The sequence below is a fragment of the Rhipicephalus microplus genome, chromosome 1 (genome assembly GCF_043290135.1).
Source record: "Rhipicephalus microplus isolate Deutch F79 chromosome 1, USDA_Rmic, whole genome shotgun sequence".
Lineage (NCBI taxonomy): Eukaryota > Metazoa > Arthropoda > Arachnida > Ixodida > Ixodidae > Rhipicephalus > Rhipicephalus microplus.
Window position 1 is genome coordinate 218,767,509 of NC_134700.1, and position 10,897 is coordinate 218,778,405.

General features: G+C 44.4%; 1 protein-coding gene across 1 annotated transcript; it reads right to left on the reverse strand.

Annotated features, from left to right (window-relative positions):
• Positions 1-583: 583 nt before the first annotated feature.
• LOC142807741 (defensin-like) lies at positions 584-3,367 on the reverse strand. Its single transcript, XM_075891370.1, has 4 exons — positions 3,304-3,367; positions 2,746-2,814; positions 1,937-1,996; positions 584-755 (listed from the first exon to the last, which is right to left on the reverse strand). The coding sequence occupies exons 1-4, from the start codon at positions 3,350-3,352 to the stop codon at positions 637-639; spliced, it is 297 nt and encodes a 98-aa protein (XP_075747485.1). The 5' UTR covers positions 3,353-3,367; the 3' UTR covers positions 584-636.
• Between the last annotated feature and the right edge of the window lie 7,530 nt (positions 3,368-10,897).

A 10,897-nucleotide genomic window follows, 5' to 3' on the forward strand; every position in this document is an offset into this window, starting at 1 on the left:
TGTATGTATGTATGTATGTATGTATGTATGTATGTATGTATGTATGTATGCATGTATGTATGTATGCATGCATGTATGTATGTATGTATGCATGCATGTATGTATGTATGCATGCATGTATGTATGTATGTATGTATGTATGCATGTATGCATGTATGTATGCATGCATGTATGTATGCATGCATGCATGTATGTATGTATGTATGTATGTATGTATGTATGTATGTATGTGTATTTACGAGTATTATGTATACATCATGTATTACTCACCATGTATTATGCCTTAGGTACATCTTATTTATGAAATGTTCAATTCTTTTTCTGTGTCGTTTCCTAGTGGTGCTTGATTCCTTTACATTTTTTTGCTCCTTGATGTTATTTTAGAGCCCCCCTTACACAATGCCCAAGAGGCCTGTAAGGAATTTCAAATAAATAAAGAGATTGTTGCGGTACTATAAAAAAGTTGATAGCCATGTGTTCATAAACGTGTGATTCCTATTCGGTGATCAAATTAACTGTTTAAAAAGCAAGTTTACGGCCGTATAGATTTCATACGAGCCGAAAAAATTTATACAGACCTTAGTATGCGGGCGCAAGTGCGCTATGCTTTTATTCGAAAGTTACGGAGGGAACATTTCAATTTTTGTAGCAGATGCAAGTGGTCCTCCATTGACCACCACAGTATCCTCCCCGGCGGCCAATGCTCAGACAATGCTTGTGGCAGAAGTCGCTGACCGGGCAGCCGAACCAACGGCCTGCAAATGAAGCATTTCTCATTAGTTCTGCACTTGCGATACGTAAGTCGCGTTCTATTTAAAGGCGAGAGCTTTAATGCCTCGTCAAACGTGGAAAGGGACCGTTTAGGTCTGCGTCAATACGAGTGATGCGAAAAGTAATCATGATGTGAGGGCGGCTCTCCATGACATAAATGTATGATGCCACAGTTCGCGAAAGCTTGCGGCTTTAGCATGACATCATAATGGTGTCGTATAGACCCTTTATACGATGACCTTATCATATGACGTCGTCACCTGATCATATGACGTCGTCACCTGATCATATGACGTCGTCACCTGATCAGAGAAGCCAAACGCTGTGGAGGAGGAAGACGAAAAAATAAATAAGCGGAAAGACAGGGAGGTTAGCCCGTTCTTAGACGAGCTTGCTACCCCGTGTTGGGGAAGGGGTTGGGGGTAATAAGATATGATAGAAAATAGATGTTACAATGAGAGAGAGAGAGAGAGAGAGAGAGAGAGAGAAGACTAAAAATAGCGAAAGAGGAAAAGCGAAATCAAAGAAATTATGAATCTAAAGCCGGTCCCTAAGGCCTGATGTGCGGAAAAAGCGTATTAAAGCTTTCAAAGCCTGCTGGGCTGAAGATGGACTCGGCCAATGACTCTGAATTGTTTGTTTCGACGAAGACCAATCATCTAGTCTATCCACAGCTTCAGTAAATTTTTGTCTTGGCGTGTTGAAGCGGGTAAACTCACAGGTGCTGCTGAAAACTACGTAAGATGCAGAAAAATTCCAATGCTTCTGGTTTTGCCAGGAGGTAGTGCAGATCATGTTGGGCACAGAAAGATATCGAAGGCATGATTTACATGGCTGACTTGCATGCACAGTGCTAATGTTACTGCCCCCCTTTTGTCCAGTACCTCAAGGTATTTCGATATTTCTTTTTGGAAATGGCCAACTAAAGTGTATGCTTTAGCGTGGTCACGTCATGTACGTCCTTGGAAGACCGCAAGACCGCATTGAAGAGGTGAGAACTATACCTGGCTGAAACTCGCATCGACTCAAACTTTCTTTCAAATATCAATCTATACGAAAAGTCGTTTAACGGTAAACAAAACTGCAGAAAAGTGCTCCTACTCTTAATTTATTACTGACCCCGCAAACTAGCAGTTCATATAAATGCACGTTACGATATACTTACGGACTCGAACATGTGCCTCTGCATTGTCGTCTTCAACGGCGAAAGTCATGGCCAGCAGGGCTGCATACGTAACATGCACAAGTTGTTATTCATATAATAATTTTGTTTTAGGAACACGGATTGTTTGAACTTTAGAGGACGCAGCCAAACAAATTAATGATTAGATGCATTGGTATGCTCAGTCTTCCGGGTAGAGTATATTTCAGAACGGAACATTAATATACCAAGTTAAGGGGATTGCATGATAGTCATCAAGGGGCGTTAAACTACTTCATTTGTTTTTGCGATAGTCAGCTGACTGCTTTGAGGAGGTTTTTTCACCGGTAATAAATAATGAGGTTTAACGTCCCAAAACCACTATGTGATTATGAGAAACGCCGCAATGGAGGACTCCAGAAATTTTGATCACCCGGGGTCCTTAATTATGTACCTAAATCCAAAGACACGGGCCTCAAGCATTTTCACCTCCATCGAAAATGCGTCTGCTGCAGTCAGTTCTTTTTTTTTTCATTCCATTGCCATGTAGGTATAGCTAAGGTAACGCTCAGGCTGCGCAGTGAGACACGTACAATACCTAAAGAAAGCACTAAATGCGATACAATAAAAGACGCCTAATTTAGGCTATTATGGTTCACGGAGTTTAGCAGGCACGGGGGCATCATAAGTCTAGAAATGTTGCATAATTTGGTGGGGACAACGACGCCCAAGGTTGGTGGTGCGTTAAATTGATATTGACGCCTATATATGACCCCGGCCACTTATTTTAACAGAAGATACGCAAAAAGCAACTAAAACGTGAGTCAACTCACCAGCCAGCAGTCCAAGCATAAACACAAAGGAGAAGTACTTCATTTTGGAAGTAACGGTCACCCTGGTACCTGCACACGGAGATGTTTTTTTTATAACTTGTGTTAAAGAAGCATGACGTGCATGTTTGCCTTCTACGCTGTTTTCGAGTTGATAGATCGTTTAATTTTTTGATGTGGTTACGCAATTAAGGCACATCCTTTCAGTAGTCATAAAAGAACATCAATCACTCTCCATACAGGATCACTACAGCTCTTCCAACTAGCTGTCGAAATACTATTATAGTGCTGTCATAAAAGCAATGCGATTGTGTTTTTCTTTGTTGCATAACACAAGAATACGATTATCTCTATAGAGCTTTTTAGTGACTGAGTAAAAGACGCACCTATTGCCAAAACAACAACAATGCCTAATTGTTCTTCCGCTGGAAACAACTAGCAATTCTATGCGTCTTAAGAAGACAATATACAAAGAATCGATTTCATGCAGTAGGGGCTGACAAAAACTGTGGCACTTGGTGCGATTCGAAAAAAAAAAGGGACAGCCAAATATGCACTTACCAGCAGAAACTGAAGCTCGTAGAAGCAGGTAGCAAGCCTCGGCAACCATTTTCTTTTATACCGTCCCTTATCGTTCGGGGGTGGGAACGCGTCCACATGCACACGTACCGAATAACAAGTAAGCAGAACGGAAGGTTACGCCGTCCATGATGACACGTGTGGTCGAAATTGGAACACAAGATATGCCACCTAAGGTCCTGTCCCATTGACGTGTATTGTCAGAGGCTGTTTGCAAGGAGGATTCAGGGTGGAAGGTCATTGATTGCATGGTAGGCAAAGCACCTGCTGAACTATAGAGTTCTCGTTGCCCGCTTGTCACACCTGATAGCGCTTTCGAGTTTTCCCGGACACTGAGACGATACTACTGTACGCCACAGGTGGCTGCACTCACTGCTTCAGACGCAATTTCACTGTGGATGCACACTAGAAGAGCAGCAGAAAAGCTTCCGGAAAGGAGGAGGAATCTGTTGGGCAGGGAGGTTAGAAAGTTCTTGGATCGCTTGGCTACTCTCTACTTGCCAAGGGGGCGAGTCACGTTTAAGTTGACTGAAAAGAGAGGTTACACAGAAAAAAAAAACAATACGATAAGGTATACACTCTCTAAATTTCTGAAATGTTCAAATGCGGTAGGCACTCGGCAGCACTGGTCACAAAAATTGTCATGTTTGTGCCGTCTCACACGAAGGTACTGATACGAGTTCATTAATCAATTACAAAATCAACTTACTGTCATATTTATGTTCGCGAACTTGACGAAGCTGGGGAAAATAAGTTTTTCTTGATTAAGTTTCTGCAGTAGCTATCTTTCGACCAAGATGCCCCGCCGCGGTAGTCTAGTGGGTAAGGTACTCAGCAGTGCTGACCCACCGATCCCGGGATCGAATCCCGGCTGTGTCGGTTGCATTTTCAATGGAGGCAAAAATGCTGTAGGCCCACGTGTTCAGATTTGGGTGCACGTTGAAGAATATCTGGTGGTTGAAGTTTCTGGAGCCCTCCACTATGGCGTCTTTCATATACATATGGTTATTTATGAACGTGAAACCTCGCATATATATCAATTAACTTTGGGCCAATTCAACATGGGCATACCTGTGAAATAATACGTGGGAAAAACAGAAAGGGTAAGAGATTGTAATGGTATGAAATGTATTATTGGATGAAAATAACTGAGTTGGTTAAGCAATCAGAAAATCAACGTAGGGTCATATTTGTGTTGGCAAACTGCAAAAGTTTGGTGCAAATAGATGTTGCTGCTTTCAGTGTGCGCAATACGCAGTAGCTGCAGGAAGGAAAGAAGAAAGGGGGCAGTGAACGGAGTGAAGAGTATGTAGAGATGACACTTTACAAGTGGCACAGGTGTTCACCTATAAACCCGTAGTCTTCAAAAAGCGCGAAAGTGCTTTTATTGCCTTGCGAGCCGTCGAAAGACGATGACTGTGCTCCAGGAGCACCTGAAAAAAGTAATAATTAAAATATAATTAAAATATGCGTGGAAAGAAAGTCAAGCAGATGGAACCACAAGTGCGCTGACAGGAACCAAACCTGCAATGTTGGGATGCTCCGTTGATTGAGCCGTGCCTGCAGTCGTCTTCTCGTAATACGAATAAATAAGTATGTATAGTTTTATGTCTTTATAACACTGTTTGAATATGTGAGATGCAGTAATGAAGGGCTCCGGAAATTTCGACGGTCTGGTAAGATCACACAATACACGGGCCTCTATACCATTTCACCTCCATCGAAAACTCGAGAGGAACGTCCATGAAGATGACCGACTAAAACACAGGAGGCTTAGTTACGGGCTAACGATACGTGAGCCAGCTATGGGTGACTAAAATTCCCTCTTTTGTTCTCGCTTACATCCAGGCGCCCAATACGCCTGACAAATTTGAGCTATCTCACTTAATACGACACAAAAGTCATCCTTCGCAACCTCTTAATTACCCTTTCGAGATGGATCTCTAGAATTGTCACTCGTGAAACCTATTTTACTTATTAATTTTTATTATTTCATAACTTCAACTGCATTATCAAATGCATAAGCACGAAACAAGTGCACGTGTAGCCCCATGCGGGTTCAAAAGTGACATACAAAGCATCTAAGTAACATTTTAATAGCAGTGTCGACGTTTATTATTGTGGGCTCAGGGCCGCTGGTCACCCAGAGCACTGCGAGAGGACAAAGAGGCAGCGGCAACAGAAACACCTTCATTCACTGGAAGCCGCACTGATGTGTTTCGAGTGGTGCAACAAGCGGCAGTTGCAAGGACGAGCGTAGTCGGGTTGCTCATCGTTCTCTTTTTGCTCTTCCAGGCGAACGTCCCCATAATGTCAAACCGCAAGTTAACATGCCGGCACTGTCAAATTTCATTATTGCACCCGTCATGTAATGTTCCAGGAAGATTCCTGCGTGGGGCAATGAAGAATCCAGAAGAAATAAAAATGAGGAAATATATAACGAGCACTAGCAAGCAAAAGGAAGCCTTCAACAACGTATGCATTTGTTTGAGTGCGTGTGGCTATAGCGCGGTTGTTCTTATCTCTAACGTACCCAGCCGTATCGCAACTTTTGGAAAGTGTTTCTTGCGAAATGTGACCGCCGCCACCGATTCGTCCGTGCAACATTCAGCATGGCGGTGGGAGCCAAAATGCCGAATAACAAAAATTAAAGGTGCTCCCTCCATACAGCTCCGACATCACGATTCGTGGACCTTACTGCCCGTCTAGTTGAGTCTTAAGACGGGGGGTCGCAAAAGCTCTATCACATGGAAGTGCGCAGTAAATGTTGAAGACTATGGCACATAGATGGAGGCTATTTGTTTACCACGCATGACACGCAGCGACAGAAAAAAAAACACATCGTTCGTCTAGACGTTTTTACTTTTAAAATACCAAACGATTTGTGATCTCAGATGGCCGTTGTATGACTACGCACATCAAAATAGACTTAAAGGTATTGCCTGCCGTCTCTTGGACAGTCCATTACACGTATTGTAGCACTGGCCACCGGGTATTGAGGGGGAATAAGAATGGAGTGATGTCGTAGTGAGTCAAGACATGCTAAGGGTTAAGACAGTTTGGACGAAGCCTATGTTTTGCACTCGAATTACTTATCATACCTGCCGGGCTCTTTGAGTGAGAACGGGGTTTGCCAATGGCATCCCGTTTAACGGCAACCTATCCGTTTCGCAAGAGGGTTGTGAATGGAAACTTCGGCCTCAGGCGATCGCCCGAAAGAAGTAGGCGACAAAGAGACGACTCAGAGCGATCAAATGCGAAGGTCAACAAACTTCCGCTTCTGCAGTTCTTTCTTGCAAGATATGCCTCTGCGAGTGCGTTCGTGCTTCCGTCCGTCCGTGCGTCCGAACGGACGGACACTTCGCCCCACTCATCGTCATTTACTCGGTGGATATGGTGGGATTTTTCGTGTATTAGCTACAGAGGGTGCCAAAGTAAAAATGTCACGTTTCGCCCGATGTCTCGTTTTACCGTACCTTACCGTAGTCGTAGAATAAAAAAAAAACAGCTCACCAGTGCTAATGAAGCAATTTCGACATACATGTCGAGACACGTCTAGATACTCAGGAAGACAAAAAAATAGACTATTTTTCATAAGGCATATGGGCGCCGTCATTTTGCGTTGTGAAGTACATCGTAGTGAGGATGAGGAAGACCATGAGTTCTTGTGGTTGTTGCTGTGCACGAGATCTGCGTTCGTGTCGGACCGGTGATCTCTGACGACCAAGTTGTCCCTGCTTTCATAATAAATCATCATACGATATTCAGTGGAGGCGCTGGGATGTTTTTTCGCATATTGCAACGTGAATAATAGTGCCTCGAAACATCGTATGTACCAACGAAACAATTTTCAAGCGTATGCGCCTACCGAAAGGCAGTTCGTTTGGATGTTAAGCCCGCAAAACACAAAGGTTAACAACCCAATATGGTGGCACTCAGACATCCGTAAAACAGCCCATACCGCCCAGCAGATGCGAATAAAAGTTCGATATACCGAAACCTGCAACAGCAGAGGTGCGTAGGCGCAGCTCCGTTTGTAATTCGTAAAATAATCATACACATTATTGCCTGAGTGCCACTCCTCCATAAAGAAGGTGGTGTCTCAACTGGTCGTTGAACTAGGTTGCAACGGTTGAAAAATTTCACTGATGACTTTCGGCGGATCTGCAAAAAGTCTTGTGCACGAGGCAGAACAAACTATTCCCGTTCTAAGCGCAACTACATCAATGCAGTGTGGGCGTAAAGTAGGCACTCACGGGTGTTTCGAAAGTTCTCGAAGTCACGAACTAATTAGCGATTTGCCCCAGGCGAATGCGAGATTAGCTGTGCCAGGCGTGAAGGAAGTACAGCAGCATCACGTGTAGTTGTTTTTTAGGGGCGAAGCTCCTTATGGTGGCACCCGTTCGTCCCTCGTAGTCGTAGTAGTAGTCGTAGTGTGTAAGCAGTCTTACATTTTGACCTCCAAGGTGGTGCCGGTGGGAGATTTCTTCTGTGCATCGTTGAACAATAAAAAATTCGCAGCGTGTGTGTCAACTAAAAGCCGAATTTTCCTGTCTCTCATTCCTCCTTAGCATTGGCATGTACATTGAGCACTATCTGACAAAAAAGGGTTGCTACGTTATACTCACTGGGCATAACCTCCTTCGTTTTAGATAGGTTTAGCAAGCGTCGGGCCGCAGTGCCATGAATACAGTGAACTAGTATATACCATGAACTCGAGGTGGCTAAAGCTGGGAAGTAGACACGAAGCGCAAGCCGTAAGAAAGTGTGCGTGTGCCATCTCTCGTTTAGTCTTTGGAATGTCCGCTGGATGGCGGTGCTTCTATATTCGGAATATATGATGAAAAGATGCGAGATGGTGGTACTGGGAGTGGTGACTAGATGGTCGAGCGGACACACAGACAGATGCATGGACGGACTCACGGATGGCTGCACCGACGGATGGACGCATGGACGGATACAGGGGCGGATGCGTGGACGAACGCAGGGATGGACGCACAGATGAACGTGCGGTCGCATGAACAGACGCACGCACGGACGGGCGAATGGACGCACGGACGGTCACACAGATTGACGCATGGACGGACGCAAGCAAGAACGAATGGACGGACGGATGCTTCGCCCCAGTCTCCATCATTCACTTCGTGGATATGCTGCCATTTTTTTAAAAGCAGCTTTGTAATTGAGTGATATAACAAGCCAGTGCACTTTGTTAATGCGTTACCGAGCTTATGTTCTCGTTAAATGCCAGACAAATTACCAATAATTTCACTAGTAGCACAGTTTTGTGTAGAATTGGTGCGTGATGTTCGTTCGAGATCGAGCTTTTCCTTTATATTGATACGTGTATGAAACTGTCGCTCCGGCACAGCTGAAATGGCACCCAAAAGAAGCAAGACGACAACGTCGTTGCTGTGTGTTGGTCTCTCGAGCTTCCCCCGCATGGCTGTGCGCTCTTCAAGCCGTTAGCAAGACCAGCTGTCGGTGAATAAATCTTCCCCGTAACATCTTTTGGTGGAAGGTGCGGGGTCTTCACACAACCCGGCTCTGGAACTCCGCAGTGGACGCTAGCTTTCACGTAATCGTCCCCGTAACAATATGTATATGTTCTTCAGTGTATGGTTGTAGTTTTACCTGTTCCAAGTCTTCCTGATATGATTCACCCTATCTTTATCACTATCAAAAAAACTTAAACAGCTGTGTGCTAAGCGATCAAGTCTTGTAGTTGTGTATTGTTCTGGATAAAAGCAATAAATGTTGTGGCTGGAAACAGTTCTTTTTTTTTTCATTTTAACTCTCATATATCAAGAAGCATTGTCACATTACCTTTTCCTAGGTGATACTTTTATTAAAGCACCTATCCACACCACTCAGACACAAGAGTGACATTCATACTGATCTAAATAGATTAACATGATGAGAAATGAAATAATAGGGAAGAATAAGCGAGTTGGCTAACCTGTTCGGGATAACCTGTTTACTACCCTAAACATGGGCACAATTTGTACTAAAATACTTCCTGCTGGTGAATCAAGCTTGGAGCCAGGTCATGCGGAATGAGGTGAGGATCGTTTGGCATGTTCCCGCGTTTTACCAACACCTCCCCTCAGATCTACTTTTTGAAGACGATAGTCTGTCTTGGAGACCTTAAACGTAAAAATTTTGGTCTGTCTGTGTGTACATTTGTCTGTTCGTTCACCCTTAACGGTACCCTAAACTGCACCAAAGTGGCCAAATGATACTCCAAACGGCCGACCCTATCCGCAGCGCCCACCAATATTGCTCAAGGTTCAGCGGTTATACTTTTGCGATTGTCAATTAAAAAGCGGTTATTGCACATATCTGAGGCACCATAACAACACCCCAATATTCTGTATGTGTGTCTCTCACTAGAAAAGGCATACATAAGTAATTCTAATGACCGTAGTGTTTATCACGTTGCGCTTACCTTGCGACGCTTGCACGAAAAAGCAAGTGTTTCCAACGCTTTGCTTAGACAACAAGGTGGTGGCACCTACCCGTCGCCATGCGTTCTACACCTTATCACCTTCGAGATATGCGCGCAGGGCGCGCGCGCTTCGTTTTCCGAGATAACTGCCAGATGGCGCTCATGTCTCACGTGAGACGCGACTTGATGCGCTCATTCGCCTCCGCCGCAAGCTAAGAGCACTCTAACGCAGCATCTCCAGAATACCATTCACCAATTTTCTTGCGCAGATCATCAAATAAATGTTTTGTTCACTCTCTCCAGACGCAAGGCTATCGTCTTTCGACGACATTTGCCGTGTAACATGCAGATATAAGGCCGGTTTTTTTTTTCTGTATACCTGTTTTGAGCTCCACCCACCTATTTCTCCAGTGTAGGGTAACACACCGGCTTAGTCTTGACTGGCTAACAACCCTGCTTTTCTTCTCTCTCCTTTTTTTCCCTTACCAGTGCTTCGATGTTGCTTTCCGGAAAAAATTATGCCCGGGACACCGTCAGTACAATGGCGTCGAACGATTCGGGTCTGATTATTGACGCGAAGTCATAAGTGTTCCTCGCAGCGAGGCTATACGAACCACTGAGAGAGAACTTACCGGGTCCCTCACGAATTATCTAAGACGACTGGAAGGCTAGAGAGACCTTTTTTTTTTCATCTTAGCTAATGTATTTACGATGGCCCGACAACCTCCAAAAGTCTTTCTGCATCTGGCATGAATCTCCAGTGCCTCCAAGACCGGAGGAACCTCACCTGGTTTTTCAATGCCTCTGTGATTGGGTCACCTTTAATGAAGATGCGATACGACGTAATGACGTCATCCTGTGCTGTTACGTCACACATTGACAACGTGTTTTTAAGTCACAACTTTCGGTGTTCTGTGACGCCAGATGAGGACGTCGCCTCGTGGTGTCTGGTGCCTGACGCCACCGACACGGTAGGCTGAAACTCAAATTACACGTCTGATGAGGCATTTCAGGTTTCCGCCATAATACTCAGTGTAAGTCAGAATCTTACTCATATATAAATACCAACACATGTGAGCACAGTTCGAATGAACACCAATCATAAAGACTCAACTCCAAATCGTCTAA